General features: G+C 49.4%; 2 protein-coding genes across 4 annotated transcripts; one reads left to right on the top strand and one right to left on the bottom strand.

The window, feature by feature from the left end:
• The first annotated feature begins 5,109 nt into the window (after nt 1–5,109).
• On the top strand, nt 5,110–9,805 carry CHRNA10 (cholinergic receptor nicotinic alpha 10 subunit). The gene is made up of 5 exons (XM_065945990.1): nt 5,110–5,191; nt 6,152–6,297; nt 6,860–7,014; nt 7,638–8,170; nt 9,348–9,805. The coding sequence occupies exons 1-5, from the start codon at nt 5,110–5,112 to the stop codon at nt 9,803–9,805; spliced, it is 1,374 nt and encodes a 457-aa protein (XP_065802062.1).
• On the bottom strand, nt 8,748–22,556 carry LOC136175015 (GPI-linked NAD(P)(+)--arginine ADP-ribosyltransferase 1-like). 3 transcript variants are annotated; one of them, XM_065945308.1, is made up of 5 exons: nt 22,515–22,556; nt 15,045–15,156; nt 13,767–14,582; nt 12,726–12,767; nt 8,748–11,256 (listed from the first exon to the last, which is right to left on the bottom strand). In XM_065945308.1, exons 2-5 carry the CDS (start codon nt 15,105–15,107, stop codon nt 11,086–11,088), a joined length of 1,092 nt encoding a protein of 363 aa, XP_065801380.1. In that variant the 5' UTR covers nt 15,108–15,156; nt 22,515–22,556; the 3' UTR covers nt 8,748–11,085. The 3 variants fall into 3 exon arrangements, with proteins under 3 accessions (XP_065801380.1, XP_065801384.1, XP_065801381.1); XM_065945312.1 differs by having other exon boundaries at nt 13,805–14,582; XM_065945309.1 differs by lacking the exon at nt 15,045–15,156 and adding an exon at nt 15,157–15,382 and having other exon boundaries at nt 22,515–22,555.
• Nucleotides 22,557–23,021: the final 465 nt, after the last annotated feature.

The following is a 23,021-nucleotide window of genomic DNA, read 5'->3' as shown; positions in this document are numbered from 1 at the left end:
CTTAATTTAATCTTAATCTTTACCCCAATTCTTATTCCTACCCACTCCAATGGCCATTTCTAAGGGAGATCATCATTTCATCAACACAAAAGCATTCCTACCATAAATTTTTATAAATATAATCACAATACCATTGTCATATCTAACAAAATTAACAATAATTCCTGAATATTAACTAATATCCTTTGCATTTTCAAACTTCCCCAGTTGTCTCAGAAGTAAAATTTTATTACAGTTGATTTGATTGAATCAGGATCTAAACAGGGCCCACATTTGGTTAAGTTCTCTTTTTAAAATGCCCTTTATTTGATGCAGTAACCTGAAATGTTCGTCATTTAGCATAGAGGGCTGGGGCTTCTAGATTAGACTGACTCTGCCTCTACCTCCCTTACTTGGTACATAGCACTGGTTAGATCTAGAGACTTGATTAGACTCATGGTCCTTCTCATTAGTGGTGCTGTTTTTCATCACTTGGGAAGACACCATCTTGCTGTCCCACTTTTAGTGATGTTAAGATTGTTGATTCAGTTGTTATCAGCCTCATTTATCCTTTATAAAGTTTCCATCAAGCTTCCACCTAATAATCATGACCAAAATTCACTGTTTCATTATGGCACAGTCTTTATCTTTTTATATATGATTCAGTATTTTCAAAAGTGAAAGTGAAAGTCGCTGAGTCATGTCTGACTCTGCAAACCCATGGACTATACAGTTCATGGAATCTCCAGGCCAGAATACTGGAGTGGGTTGCCTTTCCCTTCCCAAGGGTGTCTTACCAACCCAGGGGTTGAACCCAGGTCTCAAACATTGCAGGCAGATTCTTTACCAGCTGAGCCACAAGGGAAGCCCAAGAATACTGGAGTGGGTAGCCTATCCCTTCTCCAGCGGATCTTGCCAACCCAGGAATCGAACCAGGGTTTCCTGCATTGCAGGTGGATTCTTTACCAACTGAGCTATCAGGGAAGCCCAGTATTTTCAAAATAGAGGCTTAAATCATTTATTGTTCAGGTGTTATCCTTTTTTTTCATAATGGATTTTAAAAAGTTACCAATTTTTAGAATCATTTTTTCAAATTGGCATTTTCACCCCAAAACACTATATATAAGAAATATTTCAACTTTTTTTTTCAGGTAAACATAGCAATTTTTCTATAACTGATTCAATTTATACATGTGCTATTTCCATGTGTTTTAAAGCACTCTTGAATTTAGCCTTTATTTTGCTCTAAAGGTATTCTGCTGCAAAATGTTATTTTTAAGTGTAATTTGAGTGTAAGACAACCTTGTGCCCCCAAAAGGTTGAATAACTGCTGATGAAAATGGTACAGAAAGAACAACGCATCTTTTACCCCACACCCCTCCCTACACTATCTACCACTCACTCTTGTGTCCTGTTGTCCACCTTTGTTTTTGTTTGTTTTGGCCCCACCAGGGATCAAACACATGCCCCTTGCACTGGAAACATGGAATCCTAAACACTGGACCCCCAGGGAACTCTCATTGTCTCCCCCTTTGGCAAGTACAAATCCTGGATTTTATTAATTATGTACAAACTATTTTTTAAATTATTATATGAGGAAATTTACTTGGTGTGCAATTATTAATTTTAACACATAAAGATTTGTATAACCACCCCACAGTCAGGATACAAAATGTTTCACTACCCCAAAATCTTCCTTCTCCTATCTCTTTACAGTGACCCTCTTCCTAGCTCTTATTCCTGGCAACCTGTTCTCCTTCACTATAGTTTTGTTTTTATACAATGTAATGTAAATGGACTCATACAATATGTGATTTTTTTTTTTTTGTATCAATTTCTTTCACTTAGTATAATATTTGCAGGGTTCATCTGTATTATGTTGTTGTTGTTTAGTCTCTACGTCATGTCCAACTCTTTTGTGACCCCATGGACTGTAACCCACCAGGCTCCTCTGTCCGTAGTATTTCCCAGGCAAGAAAGAAAACTGGAGTGGGTTGCCATTTCCTTCTCCAGGGGATCTTCCCAACCCAAGGATCAAACCTGAGTCTCCTTCACTGGCAGGCGGATTCTTTACCACTGAGCCACCAGGGGATCCCCATCTGATAGCATGTATTAGTACTTCATCCCTTTTTAAAAAGAAAATTTTTATTAAGATTTTATTTTTTTAGAGCAGTTTTGGATTCACAGCAAAACTGAGTGGAAAGCACAGATAGTCCCCCAGAACCCCTTGCTCCAGCACACGCATAGTTTCCCCCAGTAGCATTGTGTTACATTTGAAGAACCTACGTTGAGTGCATATCAAAGTGCATAGTTTACATGTGATGAAGCTTAGTGTTTTCAGTCTATGGGTTTAGACAAATGTATAAAGACATGTATCCATCATTATGGTATAGAGAGTCTTCACCACATATAGCGTATAGAGAATCTTTTCACTGCTCTAAAAATTCTGAGTTTTCTCCCATAGTCTCCTGAAACTCCTGCCAACTACTGAACTTCCCACTATCTTCATAATTTTGCCTTTTTCAGAATGTCATGTACTTGGAATCATATAGGATGGAGCTCTTTCAAACTGGCTTCTTTCACTTATTAACATGCATTTAAGGTTCCTCCATGTCTTTTCATAGCTTAATAGCTCATTTCTTCTTATCAATGAATACTAAATGTTCTATTGTTTGGCTTTACCAGTTTTTTTATTCACTCACTCACTGAAGAACATTTTGTTTGTTTATAGGTTTGGCAATTATGAATAGAGCTGCTATAAACATTCATACATGAACTTTGTGACCATAAAAGTTGTTATTTCTCTAGGCATTGGGTTCCTGGGCCATATGGCTAAGTATATGCATAACATTCAAAAAAACTGCCAGACCATTTTCCATGGCTGTGCCATTTCTGCATTCTCAGAACCCATATATGAAAGTTGCAGTAGCTGCACAACCTCTCCAGCAATTGGCATGGTTAATATTTTTATTTTAGCTATTCTAATAATTATGGAGTATCTCACTGATATTTTAATTTGAATGTCTCTAATATATAATTATGTTCACCACTTTTCATGTGTTTATTGGCAGTTCTTATCTTTTGTTTGTTTAAATGCCCAAATTCCTTTGCTCAGTTTTTTTTTTTTCTTTTGTGTGTGTTCTTGTGTTGTTTTTAAAATTTTTGCTCATTTTAAAATTTGATATGGTTTATTACTGTTCAGTTTTGAGAAATTTTTATAGGTTCTGGATACAAGACCTTTGTTGACTATGTGATTTGTAAATATTTTCTTCCAATCTCTAGCTTGTCTTTTCATTCTCTTAATAGTGTTACAACCCCTGCCTTTTAATTAGTGTATTTAGGCCATTTACTTTAATGTAAATATTGGTAAGTTGATTAAGTTTGTGAAGTGAAAGTCGCTCAGTTGTGTCTGACTCTTTGTGACCCCATGGAATTCTCTAGGCCAGAATACTGGAGTGGGTAGCCAGCCTTTCCCTTCTCCTGGGGATCTCCCCAACCCAAGGATCGAACGCAGGTCTCCTGCATTGCAGGCAGATTCTTTACCAGTGGAGCCACAAGGGAAGCCCAGGAATACTGGAGTGGGTAGCCTATCCCTTCTCCAGTGGATCTTTCCAACCCAGGAATCGAACTGGGATCTCCTGCATTGCAGGTGGATTCTTAACCAACTGAGCTATCAGGGAAGCCGACTTTAACACTTTATTATTTGTTTTCTGTTTGTTTCCTGATTTTGATTCCTCTCTTTCTCCTCTCATCTCTCATTTCTTTAGTGCTGGGTCTCCCCATGCTTTCTAGTTTCTCTTTCTGAGACTCCAATTAAATATATATTTAACACAGTCTCTCACATTCTTTCCTGTTTCCTAAACTCATTTTCTTTTTGTCTCCCTGTGTTGTATTTTGGTAATTTCTTCATCTGTCTCTGAATTCATTAATTGCCTCTTCATCTGTGTCTAATATATTAATTTTAATAAATTTATAAAAATTAAATTGATTAAATATATATTTAATTGGAGTCTCAGAAAGAGAAACTAGAAAGAATGGGGAGAGAAATCTACCTGCTCATTCTTACATACTGTTCATTCTTGATAGTCCACTTGCTCTTTCATTTTTCAATCTTCATTTACTTCTTAAATCATATTACACATACTTCAGTGTTATTTTTAAAGTCACTCGGTGGTGCCTGACTTTGTGACCTCATGGACTGTAGCCCATCAGTCTCCTCTGCCCATGGGATTTGATCCCTGGTCAGGGAATTAGATTTGACATGCCATAACTAAGAAAGATCTGGCATGCCTCAACTAAGACTTGGGTGCAGTCAGATAAATAAACAAATATTAAAAAAAAAAAAAGAACAGTGAAGATGACAGAGCTGTAGGGACAGTTGCCATCCACAGGCCCTGTCCCCTCACACCTCTAAGCCCCAGTCTCCTGCAGATTCTAACCCTGGAATTTCCAACCCCCTCAAGTTGGGCCTGAGCTAAGCCTGAGTGCTACCTTACAGAATTTGAATAATTCAGGACCCAGTGACCTGAGGTGTCCATTTCAGTTGCTCTGTTCCCATGGACACAGGTGTCCTAACTCTGTAATTTAGCTAATAAAAGGAAAAGGGGGCCGGGCCTGCTGTCCTGTGCCTCGGAGGGACAGAGTCCCGGCCCCCCGAACTGCTGAGAATACACCAGGCTCACCCAGAGTCAGGTGAGGGGAAGGCCTTAAGGAAGTCCAGGGGGCTGAAACAGAGGTAGGAGAAAAGAAGAGAGTGGAAAGAGGAAGACCAGGGTCAGGGAGGCAGAGACCAAGAAGGAGTTATAGAGGGACGGAGAGCAGGAATTAGACGGGTTAGGGGCAGAGAACAGGGCAGAGGCCAGGAGAGGCAAAGACCAGCAGAGAAGGAGAAACAGTAGATGCCAAGCCCTAAGTACTTAATTCCAGGGCAGGTACAAACAGGAGGGTGCGGTAGCTGGAAGGGCTGCAGGGCTCCCTGGAGGTTAACTGGACCCAACAGAGATCCCGGTCTTCCTTCTGACTTCCAGGGATTGTCCACACCACCCTTGCCAGCAGGGCCTGGCGCTGCCACAGGTCAGGCCAGGAGGCTCACTCCCAGAGATCTGCCCCTCCTCTGGCTGTGGCAAGGCCATGGGCCCCGGAAGCCACCACCTCAGCCTCGGCCCCTCTGTCTCCAGCCTGGGCCTTCTGCTCCTGCTCCCACTCCTTCCAGGTATGAAGCTCAGTAGACCGGCCCTGGCTTCTCTGGGCATTGCTGTTCTTCCCATCCTCCCCAGATCTCTCTCCACATGCTCTCTCTTCATTCCTGTGCTGGGAAAAAGCTCTATTTGGCAAGTTTGGAAGAGTGGGAGCTGAAGAGGGCAAGATGGGGCTTGCCTAGCTGGGGTGGGAGCAGTTGCGGGGGAGCCCTCAGGGATAGGGTGGGAAAAGCCAGGGGGACCAGATCGTGAAGGGTGAGTTGGGGCTTTATCTAGCAGGCCCCGGGAGCCATGGCTCAGACAGTAAACAATCTGCCTGCAATGCAGGAGACCCAGGTTCCATCCCTGGGTCAGGAAGATAGGTGCCCTGGAGAAGGGAATGGCAACCCACTCCAGTATTCTTGCTTGGAGAATCCCATGGACAGAGGAGCCTGGCAGGCTACAGTTCACAGGGTTGCAAAGAGTTGGACACAACTGAGCAAATAACACTTTCGCTTTCTTTCAAGCAGCTACTGATCCAGTCGAATTTGTCTCTTTAAAAGCTTGATCTCTCAGGAGCTTCCCTGGTGGTCCAGGGGTTAAGACAGCACTTCCAATGCAGGGGCCATAGGTTTGATCCCTGGTCGGGGAACTAACATCCCCCATGTGATGTGGTGCCTGGGACTCTTGTGGTCTAATGGAGCCCCTCCAGCATCTGTGGCGGGGCAGGCAGAATCCAGGTCCTTAGGAAGGGACAGGTGGAGAAGAAACCCATCAGCCTTGCTTCAGAAGACAGTGACTATTCACACCACAGCCTCGCTGTGTCTGTCCCAGGAGACAGGCAGGGACGAACTAGAGACAGAGAACCAGGACAGTCAGGCAGCTGTGAGACAGTGAAGGCACTGACAGGGCGTCAGTCTTGTGGAGAGTAGAGAGTGTGAGCCAAGGCCCCTGCTCTGGGGCTTCATGGACACTGCTTCTTACTGGTCCTCCAGAGTGCTTGGGAGCCGAGGGCAGGCTGGCACACAAGCTGTTCCGAGACCTCTTTGCCAACTACACAAGTGCCCTGAGACCTGTGGCAGACACAGACCAGGCCCTGAATGTCACCCTGGAGGTGACACTGTCCCAGATCATCGATATGGTGCGTTGCTGTACAACCATGGAGTGTGCTGGAGTGGTTGGAGGAGGAAGGAAATGGGAAAGGGATGGGGAACGAGGAACTTCCCTAGTGGTTCAGTGGCTAAAAATCCAAGCTTCCACTGCAGCAGAGCATGGATTCGGTCCCTGGTCAGAAAACTAAGATCCTGCATGCTGCGTGGCAAGGTTAAAAAAAAAAGAAAAAAAAAAAGGAATGGGGGATGGGAGACTAGGATTACTCTCCAAACAATTCTTTCCTGGAAACATTAATATAACAGCTACCAAGTGTTGGCTATTAACCATTGGGTAGCCACAACGTGCCCAATACTTGCACACTCAAGTTCCTGACTAGCAGAGATTACCACCCATGTAACTGCTGAGGAAACTCAGGCCCAGAGGAGAAGGTCCTGCCAAGGTCACACAGCAAGACTGTGTGGGGACTGGACTGTGTGGGCAAGTCAGGTCTGGGGGTGCTGACCAGAGTTCTGCAGTTGAGTGCGCACACACAGGGTGGGATGTGCACAGACGTGTGTCCACATCTATACCCACTCTCTGCCCCTAACTAGGATGAGCGGAATCAGGTGCTGACCCTGTACCTGTGGATCCGACAGGAGTGGACAGACGCCTACCTACGATGGGACCCCGACACCTATGGTGGTCTGGATGTCATCCGCATCCCCAGCAGTCTCGTGTGGCGTCCGGACATCGTACTGTATAACAAGTACTGTCTTCCCGGGCCCCTGCCCTCCACCCCTCTGGAGAGATGCCCTTGGCTCTGGGGATGCATTTATTTCCCCATCCCCCACACCAAACCTGACTCTAGGGTGCCCAGTAAGCTTTGCCCTGGGAGCCTTCTAAACAGCCAGGAAGGTGTCAGCAATGGTGGCTGTGTGATGCAGTAGGGCTTCCTGATACCACAGCTCATGGCAAGGACCTACTGGAGGAACTTCACAGCCCCTTGATAACACCCCCAAGCCAACCCAGGCTGAATGTCTCCCAGGAACCCTCTGTGTGGTCCAGGACTAGTTCTATATCCTTCGCAGCCTCTTTATGTCACATTTCACCCTTTTGGGCCTGAGTCCCTACATTTTCCCCAGGGCCCCTCCAGGCGCTTTGCAGATGGCCCCCAAGAAAAGCTACGGTGCATTCCGCATCCCCTTCAGGGCTAGACCTGTCTCGTTCTTGGCCCTGCAGGCCCTGGCCCCATTAGGCCTCCAAAGACACAGAGGGCCCTCTGTGAGTCCCCCTGAGGGTTGGAGTCGCACCCCCTCCAAGGGTTAGCCCGAACATCCAACGCCGCGGCGCCTCAGGGAGCCCCCACCCCCCTCCAACCCCTGCCCGCAGGGCGGATGCGCAGGCCCCGGCCTCTGCCAGCACCAACGTGGTCCTGCGGCACGACGGCGCCGTGCGCTGGGACTCTCCGGCCATCACGCGCAGCTCCTGCCGCGTGGACGTGTCGGCCTTCCCGTTCGACGCGCAGCGCTGCGGCCTGACCTTCGGCTCGTGGACACACGGCGGGCACCAGCTGGACGTTCGGCCGCGCGGCACCGCCGCCAGCCTGGCCGACTTCGTGGAGAACGTGGAGTGGCGCGTGCTGGGCATGCCGGCCCGGCGGCGCGTGCTCACCTACGGCTGCTGCTCCGAGCCCTACCCGGACGTGACCTTCACGCTGCTGCTGCGCCGCCGCGCTGCCGCCTACGTATGCAACCTGCTGCTGCCCTGCGTGCTCATCTCGCTGCTGGCGCCGCTCGCCTTCCACCTGCCTGCGGACTCGGGCGAGAAGGTGTCGCTGGGCGTCACCGTGCTGCTGGCGCTCACCGTCTTCCAGCTGATCCTGGCCGAGAGCATGCCGCCGGCCGAGAGCGTGCCCCTCATCGGTGAGCTCCCAGGGCCTCAGGGTGGCCAGGGAGGGGCTGGCAGAGAGGTCGCCCCCAACCCCGGGGGCTGGCGCACGCGGGTCTCCGCAGGTGTGGGAGCCGCAGCCCGACCGGCCTGGGTCAACCGAGAAGCCCTGCAGAGCATTTTGGGGCCCGGCCTCGTTCTGAGATGGAGGGGAAAGAGATAGGCCCCTTCCAGGGAAAATAGCCCTCCCTTCCCTTGTAGGGGCGGAGGAGGGAGTTGGTCTTTTTTGGTTTTTTAATTTTATTTATTTATGGCTGTGCTGGGTCTTCACTGGTGCATCAGGGCTTTCTCAAATTGCGGCGAGTGGGGGCCACTCTTTGTTGCGGACCCTAGAGCACGCAGATTTCAGTAGTTGTGGCGCAGGGGCTTAGTTGCTCGGCAGCATGTGGAATCTTCTTGGACAAGGGATGGAACCCATGTACTCTGCATTGGCGGGTGGATTCTTATCCACTTGTGCCACCTGGGAAGTCCAGGAGTTGGTCTTTACTCAAGGACTTGTTGGAGAATGATCAACATTCCCTATTATTAGAATAATAGGCAAAACGTCTTAAGTACTCACTGCATGCCAGGCATTCTCTTGAACACTTGACATTTATTAACTCAGGGGAGCAGCACCACAGACCTGTGTGCATGTGTGCTAAGTCACCTCAGTCGTGTCTGTTTCTGTGTAACTAGCCTGCCAGACTCCTCTCTCCATGGGATTCTCCAGGCAAGAATACTGGGGTGGGTTGCCATGCCGTCCTCCTGGAAATCTTCCCCACCCAAGATCGAAGCGAGTTTATGTCTCCAGCATTGGCAGGGGGTTCTTTACCACCAGCTCCACCTGGGAATCCCCCAGGAAGGTTCTGTTGTAACTTGCCCAGGTCATGGTGGTTCTATTTAAGAGTGTGACTTTCAGGGCACTGTGGGTGAGTCCAGGCTTTAGCAGTGAGGGCATCAACCAGGGAGCAGGAAGTTTCTGAGAACCAGATGTGGGGATGTGGGAGGAGAGCTCTTGGCCCTTACCTCCTTCCCACTTCCTTCCATTTTGCTTCGAGGGTCCTGAGAGCTGGATGGGGGATGAACTCGTCCCTCCTTGTGTTCAGGCAGCTGGGGAGCTCTGGGCCCCTGAGCTCTCGTTTTGGGCCTCAGTTCTGTTTCTGTCTTTTGCAGGAAAGTACTACATGGCCACCATGACCATGGTCACCTTCTCCACGGCGCTTACCATCCTTATCATGAACCTGCATTACTGTGGTCCCAGTGCCCGTCCCGTGCCAGCCTGGGCTCGGGCCCTCCTGCTAGGACGCCTGGCACGGGGCCTGTGTGTGCGGGAACGAGGGGAGCCCTGTGGGCAATCTAGACCACCTGAGTCATCCCCCAGCCCCCAGCCTCCTGACAGGGGCACTGTTCCCCCAGCAGGTCCCTGCCAGGAGCCTCGGTGTCTGTGCCGTCAGGAAGCCCTGCTGCATCATGTGGCCACAATCGCCAACGCCTTCCACAGCCACCGGGCCGCCCAGCGCCGCCATGAGGACTGGAAGCGCCTGGCCCGTGTCATGGACCGTTTCTTCCTGGGCATCTTCTTCTCCATGGCTCTGGTCATGAGCCTTCTGGTGCTGGTGCAGGCCCTCTGAGTCCCAGGGGTCTGCTGCAGCCACAGCACCTCCAGATGGGGATGGATCAGCCACGCCAGGTGGTGGTCAGCCCTCAGGCCACCCGGTGTCTCTCCACTGGGCCTCAGAGCCTGGGATGTCCTCTCTTCAGCACTACTGACTTCATGGACCAGGAGTATTCATCATCTCCTGCGTACTCTAACCTCTAAAGAAAATCAGAGCTTGCTGCTCCCCTGATTTCTGTAGAGGAGGAACTCTAAAAAGGGTCAAGATCGAAGTGCAATTTGGGAGGGACAGAACTGAACTTCGGTGCTGAGTGTAGGCACTTTCAGTGGGGAGCGTGCAGGCATGACAGCACTGCCCCATTTCCTGTCTTCTCTTCCTTCCCCTGTGGCTATTGTTACAGAGACTTGGTCTAACCTGACCCTAGGTCTAACCTGAGTCTAGGGGCTCAGGGAAGGTGACTGGGGATTCAGGGTTCCTGGTCCGCTTTCCACAGCAGGAGGCCACATAAGGACTTGGCCCAAATCTCCAACTCATAATAAAGTAATGTGTGCCTTGCACGTCCTCCATGTCCTGTCTTACCCTTAGGCTCTTGGTGGTAGAAGTTAGGAATCCAACCTCTTAGGGACCTCTAGAGGACCCATGAATCAGAGTGGAAATTACATCTTTGCTGACAAGAAAACGATTGGTGTTTCATTGAGATCCCTAAAGCTCTCTCTGCTGTTTTCCTGCTTTCTCCTCTCTGGATTTAGGTCCACTCCTTCCACTTTCTCTCTGTGTGGGCGTCACAAGTGACATCCGGAGAGCTTGAAGGTGCCCAAATAAGGGCAGGACAGGGACCAGCCAGTCACAAGATGTTTGTTCCTTTCTGACTTCCATGTGTTTTCTGGTACCACCTGCGTACCTCGGGCATGGTCCTCACGCTCAGAAGCCATAGTTGGAGATGGCAGACCAGAGGCAGGGCCCCTAACCTAGCAAGGAGGAGAGGTCAGAGAAGGCTTCCTGGAAGAGCAAAGAGCAGCTATCCAGCTGCACATGGGAGGCATTTGAGTAACATCAGTGAATACATGGCCAAGTACTTTTCTCCCCAGTCACCCACCTCCGAACTACTATAATCTATCTCCAGGTGAGTGATTACCTGTCCTGCAGTCCCCCCACCTCTCTTCAGCGTCTGACTCCTAGAACCCTGGGAGAGGCTCAGTCCCCACATTTTCTTCTTCCTGCTAGCAGGCCTGGCAGTCGCCAGAGAAGGTCCCAGAGTTTCCTGCAGATGGAGTTACCCGAGATCTTGGCCACACTCAGAGCACGCATGTGGCTGACATCCTCATGTTGGGCAGAGGCGACAGGCAGAGCTGTTCAGTGGCTGATGGATTAGAGGAGGCCCGGACTCTCTGGAAAGACCTCCCCATCAAGGAACCAGAGCAGCAGTAGAAGGGACCAGACTGCAGGAACGGGCCTCTGACCCACAGCTGCAGGGAAAACAGAAGTAGAGAGATTCAGGGACAAAGTGAGGAAGAATGTAGGAAGAAAGGTAGACAGAGATGAAGAGACAAGGAGAGTCCCAGTTCCCTTTCCAGAGGTCATTAAGTCTATGCCCCAGCCTCCTGTTGACACAACTGAGGCACTGCAGGGTGGGATAAAGTGGAGTAGAGATCTGAGTGGGATCTGGTGATGCTGATCTTTGCTCCTCTGCCCAGACTCTGGTGGGAGAGGCACTGGTGGAGGGGGGTGAGGGGTGGGAAGGGGGAATCCTAAACTTTCCCAGTGCCTGAAATGACATTATCAGAACTCAAGCCAGGTTGGAAGCTGGAGACTTGGCTGGTCTCGATTCTGCCACAGATGACTCTGTCATCTGGAGCAAGTCACTTCTGTCTCTGGGCCTCACTTTGTCATATAATGAGGCCAGTATTTCCTGTCCCACCTCCTTCCAGTTGATGATTGTGCAGTAAGGACAACATGAGGTGCGGGCCAGCCTGGTGTGGTGGTTCAGATTTGGGCTCCAGGGCCAGGTTATCTGGGCCCCATCCCTTGCTAGATCTGTGTGTGGGGCTGGTTGCTTCACCTCTCTGTGCCTCTCTCTCTCATCCGTGGAACAGGTTTGATGAGAGTATCTGTACCATCGGATCACAGTGAGGACTCATGTGCCCTGAACCCTGAGTGGTATTGTGTGGTGGAGAAGGGTGGGAGCCAAGTGGAGGCTGGGGCTCCTTCCTGCCCACTGCTCTCAGAGCCCTGAGGGAGGAGGCAGGACCCCAGGGTGAGGAGCAGCTGTGATTTCTTCCCCGGGAATGGCCTGTTCCCAGCTGGAGAGGTGATGCCTCAGGCAAGCCCTGGGCCTGCAGGTGTTCAAGGAAAGAGTCATGGCCACAGAGAACCTGGGACTATCTGGTCCAATGTGCTTATGATACAGATAGGGAAACTGAGGTTCAGAGAGGAAAGATTGGTCACAGATTTGGGACAGAGCCTGGGTTAGAGCCCAGGTCACCAGCACCCATGACCTCACCTTGACCTTGGGAGGCAGTCTGAGGGAGTTTTGAGCACAGTTACAGACAGAGGGCTCCCCAGCGGAAGGAGGAGAAAGCCTGGGGAGGACTTTGTGGAGTGGCCCTTCCCACTGTCACCTCAATGCAGCCTGGAGCTCTCTGGGGTCTGATCCGTGACCTCCTGTGAAGGAGGGGCCAGGCCCAGGCCCGGGTAGAGGGGCGCAGGTGTGTTAGCTCGCCACGTATACACTCCACGTATCCCACATATACACCCTGTGGGAAATGTTAGCAATCCCTACAGGTGTCTGCTTAAGAAAGTCTACTTTTTTTTTTTTCTTAATCAAAAGAGGGGGATGTTTTTCATTTCAGGGGGATGTTCACCCAGGAGGGGGGCCCAGACCTAGGGCAGTCAGCTCATCTCCAAACAGAGCCCCGCCAACGCCTGCAGCCCTTACCTGAGCTATCCAGACGGCAGCGCTCAGACTTGCACTGTTTGTCTACAGGAAAGAAACAGCAGAGAATCAAAGGCTCAATGATTCTCTAGGAATGAAAGGGACCCCAGAGCCCCTACCTGACTTGCTCTCGAAGAAGCTGGTGCCTTTTCCCCTGATTCTGCTTCCTTACAGTGGGACCACCCTCACCTGGGTTTGACTAGACCCACGAGCAGTGGGGCCAGGAAGGCCTCAGCCCTCAAAGGCAGGGTGGTCTGGGCGCTCCTTCTCCTCCCTTGGCCTGTAACTTTGCCTCCATGCCGCACCCACCGCTCCTTCTCCCAGCCAAGGATGGGCTCGTTTATGTTCTCTGCCTGTCTTCGTCACCTTCCATCAACTCATGCGTGCTTGTGATGCTGTCCACGGTGGGATCTGAAGTCACACTGGACCTACTCCCACTTGAGATGTGGTCCGTGGATCCAGCCAACAGCCTGCCTCTTACTAGGAAAACAGCCTCACAAGCCCCTGGGCATCCTTCAGCCAGGACCAGAAGCCCACAGCCCCTTCAGAGACTAAGGACCCAGACTCATCCTCATGATTACTCCTCTGTCTGGTCCTGTGATGGTGGAGAGGAAGACACCCGAGACCTGCCAAAGCCTGAGCTAGAACTTAGGGGGATGGCACCCACATGCTGTCTCACCACCTCACCGTCACCTTGACCCAGTACACGCACAGACCAGGTTTTCTGATCAGTCAAAAAAACACACTCCTCTCGGAAAACAGGGATGGGGGCCCACACTCATTTCTGGCAACAGTTTCCAGCTGGGAGAGAAGACTGATCAAGTCTGTTTAGTGTTCAAATGGCCAAAAACACCTGTGCTGGTCAGAAAACCTTCAGTCTCCCAGCAGGCAAGTGGCCAGCTCTGGCTTAGACACCTCCAGGGTAAGGAAGGTTTTGTCTCCCCTTGTATGGAAAGGGTGGAGTGGTTGGGACAGAATGAGGTTCTCCTCACTGATTTTGATATCTGTGTATGTGTGCCCTGAAAATGGGATGGGGAAGCCCACCTTGTGCACAGCTGCTGGCTGACACGTGCCCTGCTCACCTCTGATGTACTCGCAGTTGTATGTGCTGCGCTTGCCCAGGGACCGGAGGTAGATACGAGAGGGGCCCTGGGCCGACCTGCTGGCATTGATCACCTGGAAGGTCTCAAAGGGAGGGATCAGCACCTCCTCCTCCCCAGGAAAGAAGGAGTAGCCCTTGATGGGGGCCCCAAGGCAGGTCCAGATGCCAAAGAAAGTGTCTTCCCCAAAGTGCTGGGCTGCAGCATTCTGCAGGGACGCGGAGGCAAAGCCCCCCAGCCTAACGGTGGCCCCAGGCCCCGCCGGCCGGAAGCGCAGGCCCTGCACCCCTCGGAACACCTGGTGGCACTGGGGCGGACGCTGGCTGCTGCTCAGCAGCTGCAGGGCTTCGGTCAGCAGGAAGTGGAGTGTCTTGAAGGAAAAGTGCTGGAGGTAGTGGGCCCGGGAGCGACCCGCCTCACGCACAGCCGCGTTGAATTCTTTGTGCAAGGGGCTGTTGGCCGTGTAAGCCAGGAGGGCCACCCCGTGCTCTTCTCGGAAGCCCAGGGGGGCGAGCAGACGGGTAGGGCTGACGCCCCACTCGGGCCCCCAGGCCTGGCGCTCCCGCCACTGGCTGCTTGCCTGCGCCCAGCCATCGGCGTACACTTTGTTGGCCTGGAACTCTGTGCGGTTGAGATCCGGGAGAGCAGCCGCCATGGCTGCGGCACAGCCAGCATACTGGTCATCAAAGGAGGCCAGGGCCATGTCTAGGGGCATTTCTCGAGAGAGGAAGTCTCGTCGTATGATGGGGTGGCTCTGGGCCTGCGAGAGGGGGAGCAGCAAGGATTGAGAGGTTAGGCCCCAGGAGTACAGGAGCCCTGTTATCCAGCTCCCCCCACCTCCACTGAGCTGAGAGAGATGAAGGGCCCCTAACACACTTGGAGGGGAAGTGAAGTGAAAGTCGCTCAATCGTGTCCAGCTCTTTGCGACCCCATGGAGTATACAGTCCATGGACTTCTTCAGGCCAGAGTACTGGAGTGGGTAGCCTTCCCCTTCTTGAGGCGATCTTTCAAACCCAGGTCTCCCCCATTGTAGGCAGATTGTTTACCAGCTGAGCCACAAGGGAATCCCTGGAGGGGAAGGGGATGGGGAACTACCAGCAGTGGAGGCCCTGAGACTGGGCTCCAGGGCTGTCCCGTCAGACTCAGCCATCCCCAAAGGAAGCATCCGGCAGAGTTCAGAAGCCAGCAGCTGGGGCATGGGGACAGCAGAGGATGACTGTACCTGGAGTGCTTCCAAGAGGCCCATGGACACAAGCAACACAGACATCATGGCAGGGCTCTGCATGTTGGAGATGACCCTGGTCAAGTCACTGTCTGGGCCTCAGTTTCCTCACCTGGAAAAAGAGAATCTGCACAGTTCCATAAACACTAATTGGGACTTCCTGGTGGTCCAGTGGCTAAGACTCCACTCTCGCCATGTAGGGGATCCAGGTTTGATCCCTGGTCAGGGAACTAGATCCCACCTCTGCAACTGAGAGTTCACGTGCTGCTACTGAAAAGATCCCTTGTGCCACAGTGAAGGTGGAGGACCCTATGTGCCATGAGTAAGACCAGCGTAGCCTAAATACAGAAGCAAACAAAAAAAACCATGAATTGATACCTGGTCTGGGTCACTTAGACTGTTTGGCATAGAGTCACAGCATAGAAATGGAGGCTCAGAAGAGAGAGAGGACCCTTCTTGCTGGAAGGAACATAGGAAACTTCCTGGAGGAGACAACATGTGACTAAGGTCTTACGGAATAAAGAGAATAAGGCTTCAGTCAATGGAGGTGGGAGAGAAAAGACTGGAGTCTGGAGAGGGAAAGATGTTAGGGGCGGCAGGAATGGGAACAGGAAAGGTAATGGAGGTAGGAACTCTCAGGATGTAAAGAGTGATAATAGCCAGGACATGGAAGCAACCCAGATGCCCATCAACAGATGAATGGATAAGGAAGCTGTGGTACATATACACCATGGAATATTACTCAGCAGTTAAAAAGAATTCATTTGAATCAGTTCTAATGAGATGGATGAAACTGGAGCCCATTATACAGAGTGAAGTAAGCCAGAAAGATAAAGAACATTACAGTATACTAACACATATATACGGAATTTAGATAGATGGTGGCGATAACCCTATATGCAAAACAGAAAAAGAGACACAGAAGTACAGAACAGACTTTTGAACTCTGGGGGAGAACGTGAGGGTGGGATGTTTTGAAAGAACAGCATGTATACTATCTATGGTGAAACGGACCACCAGCCCAGGTGAGATGCATGAGTCAAGTGCTCGGGCCTGGTGCACTGGGAGGACCCAGAGGAGTCGGGTGGAGAGGGAGGTGGGAGGGGGGATCGGGATGGGGAATACGTGTAACTATATGGCTGATTCATGTCAATGTATGACAAAACCCACTGAAATGTTGTAAAGTGATTGGCCTCCAACTAATAAAATAATATTTAAAAAAAAAAAAAAAAAAAGAGTGAAAGATACTTTTTCTAGTGTGGCAGGTGCAGGGTGGGAATGTTGGAAAGCTTGGGGTCATTGCTTGCTTCAGCAGTACATATACTAAAAATTGGAAAGCTTGGGATCAGTCCTGAAGAAGCTTGACTTCCACAGTGAGAGGTCTGGGCTTCCCTTCATGGGGACCTGAGGCTGGACCAGGGCAGATCCAGGAGTGGTCAGCTGGTGAGGCCACAGCAGGACCCCAGGGACAGGCTCAGAGCAGAGCTCCAGGAAAGCATCCCAGCTTTGGGTGAAGATTGGAACTGTTTCCAAGTTGGTGGTGCTTCTTTATTTCTGTTTATTACCAAGTATGCATACTCATTGTATATGAATGAATCACAACGCCCAAGGCCCCCATTTCCTCCTCTCTCTCCATGTCCCCTTCTCCCTATTACCTAGGCATGCTGTTTTCCTGGTAACGGGACCCTTCAAAACCTTTTTTGATGTACATACAAATATAATATTTAAGTATATATATATACACATAGTTTTCTGTGTGCAGCCGATTTTTGGTTTTCTTATTGTCACTTTTTTCAAAAAGAAAAAGATGCTTACACATACATGTTCCACAACCTTTTCAAAGGAAACAATATATCATAAACTTCTTTCCATGTCATACATGCATATCTGTCTTGTTTGTTATAATGGCAGCATGGAATTTCATAGTAGAATTAGTCCATAATTTATTTAACCATTTCCTTATTGACGGGCACTTAGTATTTTTTCCTCAGTCTTTGATATTACATGTGATATTGCAGTGATCAGTTGTGTATATAAATCCTTATCTACTTGTCTGCCTATTTTTAAAGGAACAATATCAAGGTGATATTTAAAGTATTTGAATAGTGTTCCTTTAGATAACCACTGCCAAGTTGCCATCCAAAATACCCCTCTTCACCTCCCACCAACAGTGGACAAAAGTGCCCTTTTCTCCAAGTCTTTGCCAACACTGGCCATTATGAATCTCTTAATTTCCATTTAACTGGTGGGCGCAAATGGTATCTAGTTTCTAATTTACCTCTTGGCTCACTAGCAGGATGAATCATAATGTTATTTTTGGGGGGAGGAGCACACCTGAGGTGTAGCCTGGCATGCTGCAGTCCTTGGGGTCGCGAAGAGTAGGACACGACTGAGCGACTGAACTGAACACCTCACGGCGTGTGTGTGTGTGTCTAAACACACACACACAAGCCATGAGGTGTGGCAAAAAAAATAAATAACGTTATGATTCATCCTGCTAGTGAGCCGAGAGGTAAATTCCCCAACTTGGGATGGCACCCGGGCCCTCAGCAGTGAAACTGCAGAGTCCTAAACACTGGACTACCAGGGAACCCCCATAGCTTTATTTTTTAATATTATAAAGTTTTAAGTTTCAAAAAGGTAGTACATTTTCATTTTTCATAATTTATAGTCCACAAGTGAAATGTCCTTCTCTTTGATTCCTCAACCCCATCCCCTCTCCCCAGAGGTACCAGTGTTGCCATTTCATGTCATCCTGGCAGAGATACTCTAGGCGCATGCCAGCAGATTCTTAGGTATTTCTGTTTTCCCTCTTTTATCCAAACCGTAATATGGTTAGTGATTTTTTATCTTTGGAAATCTAATGAAAACTGAAAGTTCTGAGAAGATGGATCTGTGTGCCTTCACACAGACCTTACACAACTCTCAGGGTGGATATGCACCTGCCCTAGTCTTGCTTAGGTTAAGCATCCCTGCTCCCTGATCCCCTCTGGCTCTTGGTGGGGCCTAAGTTTTGATAGATCAATGACCCTAGGACACAGGAATGTTCTGTGGCTATAATTTCATTTTTCCCAATCTAAGATCTTATCACTGCCAATTCACAGTTTAAATTGAGGTGTGAGCCTCTCTGGGCAATAGAGTTAACAGCAGGTTTTTATCAAATTTAACACATTCCAAACTGAACTCCTTATCTTCCCTCCCTCAAAACCTGCTTACTCATTCATTCAACAAAATTCTTTAAAAAAATTTTTTAATTAATTAGTTTATATTTGGCTATGCTGGGTCTTCTTTGCTACACAGGCTTTTCTCTCCTCGAGGTGAGCAAGGGTTACTCTCTAGTTATGGTATTCAGGCTTCTCACTGCAGTGTCTTTTCTCGTTGTGGAGCACTGATTCTAGGGCACTAGGGCTTCAGTAGTTGCCATGCCCAGCCTCCAGAGCACAAGTTCAGTAGTTGTGGTGCACGGACTTAGTTGCTTTGAGCACCACATGATCAGGGATCCAGGATCTTCCCAGATCAGGGATCAAACCCGTGTCTTCTGCATTGGCAGGTGGATCCTTTACCACTGAGCCACCAAGGACGCCTCTCAACAGAAAATTCTTGAGCATCCTGTAATGTGCCAGGAGCTGAGGATAAAACTGTGATCACAAAACAAAAACAAAACTCATATCCCTGCTTCTTTAAACTCTTTTAAGGTGGAGGTGGAGCTGGAGTGAGGAATTTCAAGTAGCATGTGATGTATGTTACAAGAAACCAAAGAGCCTGATGAAGACACATTTGCTCCAGGAGTGGATTTAAATGATGAGCTGTCTAGAGGAGATACGGAGTAGATAGAATTGAAAATGGCATCACAATGGGGACTAGAGTATGAAATACTGCTCCCTAGTTCCAGGATAGAATGCAAATGGGCAGAGTTTATAGCAGCAAAAAGCTATTTGAACTCTGTGGTTTTTTGGAATCCACCAAAAAAACCTGAACTTCTATAATAGATCCTCTTTTTGTGGAAAATTCAGTTCATGGGTTCATTGGGGGCTTTCCTAACTCTGTACCTTTAGGAGGGGAACACATGACCCCAAACTAGCGCTCTAATGCCCTGGTCATTGTGATTGGTTCACGTTTGGACACATAACCTAAGTGAGACACTCAGAGTCCTTCCCAGGGTTTGGTATTATTAATAATAGATGGATGCAGTATAAAAGAGTATGCCTGCGACCGCTGATTCACAATATCGCCTCAGCTCATTTTCAGGTTGAAACACAGGAGCAATGAATAATTCTCAAGCATCTGACAGCTTCCCACTCCTAGTGCTCTGTATATTCCGGTGTCCAAGCCTTTCTGCATCACCTTGGGAGCTTGCTCAGGGCAGCCCCAAAGTGCAGGAGATTTAATGTTCCCAGGAACAACTCTCACCCAATGAGGGTGGACCATCAGATTCCCTAGTCCACAGAGGGTCCCCAGAGAGGCATAGTTGACCACAGTGGCCACACTTTGCAGGGGCACTTGTCTCTCTTCTCTATCTCACTTTGCCACTCCTTTACTTGTACTTCCTGAGACCACCTTACAAATAAGATCACTACACCCAAGTCCTTGCCTCTAGGTCTGCTTTGGAGGGAACCCAGACCAGAGAGAAGGCCTTCTTTTTGGGTCAGAGACCATCAGAATATAGCCCAGAACCGTTCCTCCAGCCTGGGTCCCAGAGGAGCAGATGTGGGCCCAGCCCACAACAAGGAGGCAGCCAGCTGAGGCAGGCTGGCAGCCTGAGGCAGAGCTGCCCATCCAAGCTCACTTTAGCCCATCTACAGTCAACCTAAAGACCCAGGAACATGAGAATAAATGTTTACATGCCACTGATATTTTGTGGCCCACAGCAAAATGGTCATGTAGTAAAAACTCGAAGCCAGCTGTATCTCTCACTGCCTCTCCATTGCCCTGTCTCTGTCCTGCAGAAACACAGAAATAAAAGATTTCAGAGGCTTGGAATAGGGAAGGAGAATTATGAAGTCAGACTGAGGACACTGAATCATGTGGCCTAAGGTATTGGCAGTGAGAGTGGACCCTGCCTTACTATGTAGAATTTACTGGACATGGTATCTGATGAGGTTTAGGAGATGAGATAGGGGAAATCAAGGCTCACACTCAGGTTCCCATGCTCTAAGTTGGAAATACAGAGGAAAGCAGACTACACTTTGAAATCTCATCTTGCTCATCTCAACACATAATAGATGATCAATTAAAAAATATACTGAATAAATTGATCAGGTTTGGGGATCAGTTCAGTTTGTCCTATGTGGACTCTACAGGGGCCAATGTCTGAGAGGATGCAGAATGGACAACAAGAGACATTTGAGAATCACAGGTGTACTAAAGTAGGGAGAGATGAGGTCCCTGGGGAAAGAAGAAGGGAGGGCTGAGGAGCACAGAGAGTCTTCTGGCCTTTGGGTACCGAGAAATACCCTGGGATCCTTGTGATGAATTTCTCTTTGGGCTTCATCCAGCTCAAGGTAGTTCCTCTGAATTTTCCATCAGAAAAGTGTCATGTAACCTACCATCCTTGTTATTCATCCAGCCACCCAAGATGGTTACTTGGCTTTCCATTCGCTCATCAAACACTAAATTGATTACCAAGTAATGCTGTGCACAGTATGAGTTCATCTTCGATGGTCCTTCCCTTTCCCCATCACCACCTCCCCCACCAAGGCTCCAGTCAGCTCCTGCCTCCTCCCTGGTCTCCCTGCTTCCGCTGTCGCCTGTGCAATTCCGGGCTCCCCTGGATCAGGGAGAACAATGAGTCTAAAGCACAGCTGGTCATGTTCCTCACCTACTTCAGAATGCTTTGTGTCAAACCTGACACAAACCTGAAGGGATGAGAACACTACAAAAAACGGGAAAAAAGCAATATAACAAAACAAAACTTCCCTCTTACCCTCAGGAGAGAGTGCTGGCATCTGAAGCCCTCTGTGACCTGGCCCTCCCCAACCTCTTCAGCCTCGTGCCCTTCCACCCTTGCTTCACATGGATGGCGTAGAACGAAGTCCCAGATGAAGCACTGCTGCTTCCCTCCACATGCTGGGGCTGCCCTTCTCCTGGTACCCACTCTTCAAAGAGTAGCTCGGGGCCACCTCCTCCAGGAAGCCCTCCGACTCCTCTGGCCTCCTGAATCACCCTGCGCTTTCTTCTGTCACTGTGATAATCACACTGTGCTGCCTTCCGAGTCTGCCTCCCCTCCTGGCCTGTGAGTTCCTTGAGGGCAGGACCAGGTATGACCCACTCTGTGTCCCCAGGGCTCAGCCCAAGGCCAGGCACACATGAGGCCTCCTGGCATGTTTGCTGACAGTCTGAGAGGCTTTCTGGGTGTCGCTAATAATGGAGACCCCTGCAGAGCAGGTGGATTGATGGTTTAGTGACCAGTTTGGGGGCAATGGTGTGGGGCCAGAGTGCTGGGGAGGACCTGGGAGGTCAGGAAGTGGAGGCACTGGCAGCCCCTTTTCCTCTCCCAGCTGCTGCCCTTCTGTCCTTCCTTCATCCTGCTCAGGGCACCTCTCTTGTCGGTTTCCTGTCATCCAGGCCCATGATGAACATTCCCTACTGGGAGTGTTTTCTAGTTTACTTTAACCTTGTTTTGTGTGAACTCCCTGGAAGTTTCAAAATGGTTTTTGGGCTGAAGGTGTTAAAGCTGTGACCTAAACCTGTCCTCAGGTGCTCAGTCCTGTCCAACTCTTTGCAACCCCATACACTATAGCCTGTCAAGCTTCTCTGTCCATGGAATTTTCCAGGCAAGAATACTGGAGTGGGTTGCCATTTCCTACTCCAGGCGATGTTCCCAACGCAGGGATTTAACCCACGACCCTGGGTCTCCTGCATTGGCAGAGGAATTTTTACCACCAGCACCACCTGGGAAGTCTTACTAGGACTGTGACTCCAAATCCCTCCCTAGAAGTCCCCAAGTTTCCCAATGGCCTCAGCCTCCCTTAGTATCTCAGACCTCTTTGTCAAATATGCAATGGTCTGCATGTTTGCGTCTCCCCAAAATTCATAGGCTGGAACCCTAATGCCTGATGTGATGGTTTTAGAAGGTGGGGCCTTTGGGAGATCATTAGTTCATAGTTCATGAGCCCTCATGCCTGGGATTGCTGTTCCTATAAAAGACACCCCACAGAGCTCGCTAACCTTTTCAATTTGTGAGGACCCAGTGGGGAAATGCTGGCTATGACCAGGAATAGAGCCCTCGTCTGACCAGGCTAGCACGCTGATCTCAGACTTTCAGCCTCCAGAACTCTTTGATATAAATGTTTGTTGTTGATAAGATACCCAGTCTGTGGTATTTTTGTTACAGCAGTCTGAACAAGATAAAAGGTTTCTTGAACCTTTTCTTAATGATTGCTATGACTCTACCAATAACACCCCAAATTTCGCATTTCAGAAACAGCTCTCTGCGCCCAGTGCCCAGGAGGAAGGTCGTATGCCCCTTACCTAAACTTTCTCCGGGGCTTGGAAGCTGGTGTTGGTCTCCAGTGACAGTCTCCAGGGGAGGGGGAGGGCAGGTTTCTCTTTTATACCACCCCTTGTGCCTTTCCCACACAGCTGCTCAGAAATGTGACACTCTCCCATCTATTTCTGGATATCTCCTCTAGGCTCAGGAATACTAGCCTCTGCCCAGGGTGCTCTGGGCAAGAGCTCTTCCCATGAAAAAAGCAAATCCCTGAATCCAGAGAGAAATCAAAGATCCAGGCTGGAGCAACTGTCTCCTAATTGGGTTTGGTTCTGCATTCAGCATCCCTAGCCTCAGGGAGTATCTCATTATTGATCGTTTCAGGTGATAGAGACTCATTTGAGGAGTAAGGAGAGATTTCTGGGTAGAGTCTGAGTCCCAGCTCCAGTGCTGATTGGTCATGTGATCTTGGAGGTCTGTCCACTTCACTCCCGGCCACTGTTCAATGACTAGATTTGACTCCATCTCTTGGGGTCTTTCTTGGGGTG

The sequence above is a fragment of the Muntiacus reevesi genome, chromosome 9 (assembly GCF_963930625.1).
Source record: "Muntiacus reevesi chromosome 9, mMunRee1.1, whole genome shotgun sequence".
Taxonomy (NCBI): Eukaryota; Metazoa; Chordata; class Mammalia; order Artiodactyla; family Cervidae; genus Muntiacus; species Muntiacus reevesi.
This window is presented reverse-complemented; position numbering and strand designations above follow the sequence as displayed.

What these genes read in the sequence shown, in the direction of transcription:
- CHRNA10 (XM_065945990.1), top strand. Translation starts at nt 5,110, where the DNA reads ATGGGCCCCGGAAGCCACCACCTCAGCCTCGGCCCCTCTGTCTCCAGC. An exon ending in CCTGCTCCCACTCCTTCCAG is followed by an intron (nt 5,192 to 6,151) that starts GTATGAAGCTCA and finishes CTGGTCCTCCAG; the next exon opens with AGTGCTTGGGAGCCGAGGGC. An exon ending in TGTCCCAGATCATCGATATG is followed by an intron (nt 6,298 to 6,859) that starts GTGCGTTGCTGT and finishes GCCCCTAACTAG; the next exon opens with GATGAGCGGAATCAGGTGCT.
- LOC136175015 (XM_065945308.1), bottom strand. Translation starts at nt 15,107, where the DNA reads ATGCAGAGCCCTGCCATGATGTCTGTGTTGCTTGTGTCCATGGGCCTC. An exon ending in AGCCAGCAGCTGTGCACAAG is followed by an intron (nt 12,768 to 13,766) that starts GTGGGCTTCCCC and finishes TCTTTCCTGTAG; the next exon opens with ACAAACAGTGCAAGTCTGAG. An exon ending in CTGCCGTCTGGATAGCTCAG is followed by an intron (nt 11,257 to 12,725) that starts GTAAGGGCTGCA and finishes TTTTCCCTGCAG; the next exon opens with CTGTGGGTCAGAGGCCCGTT.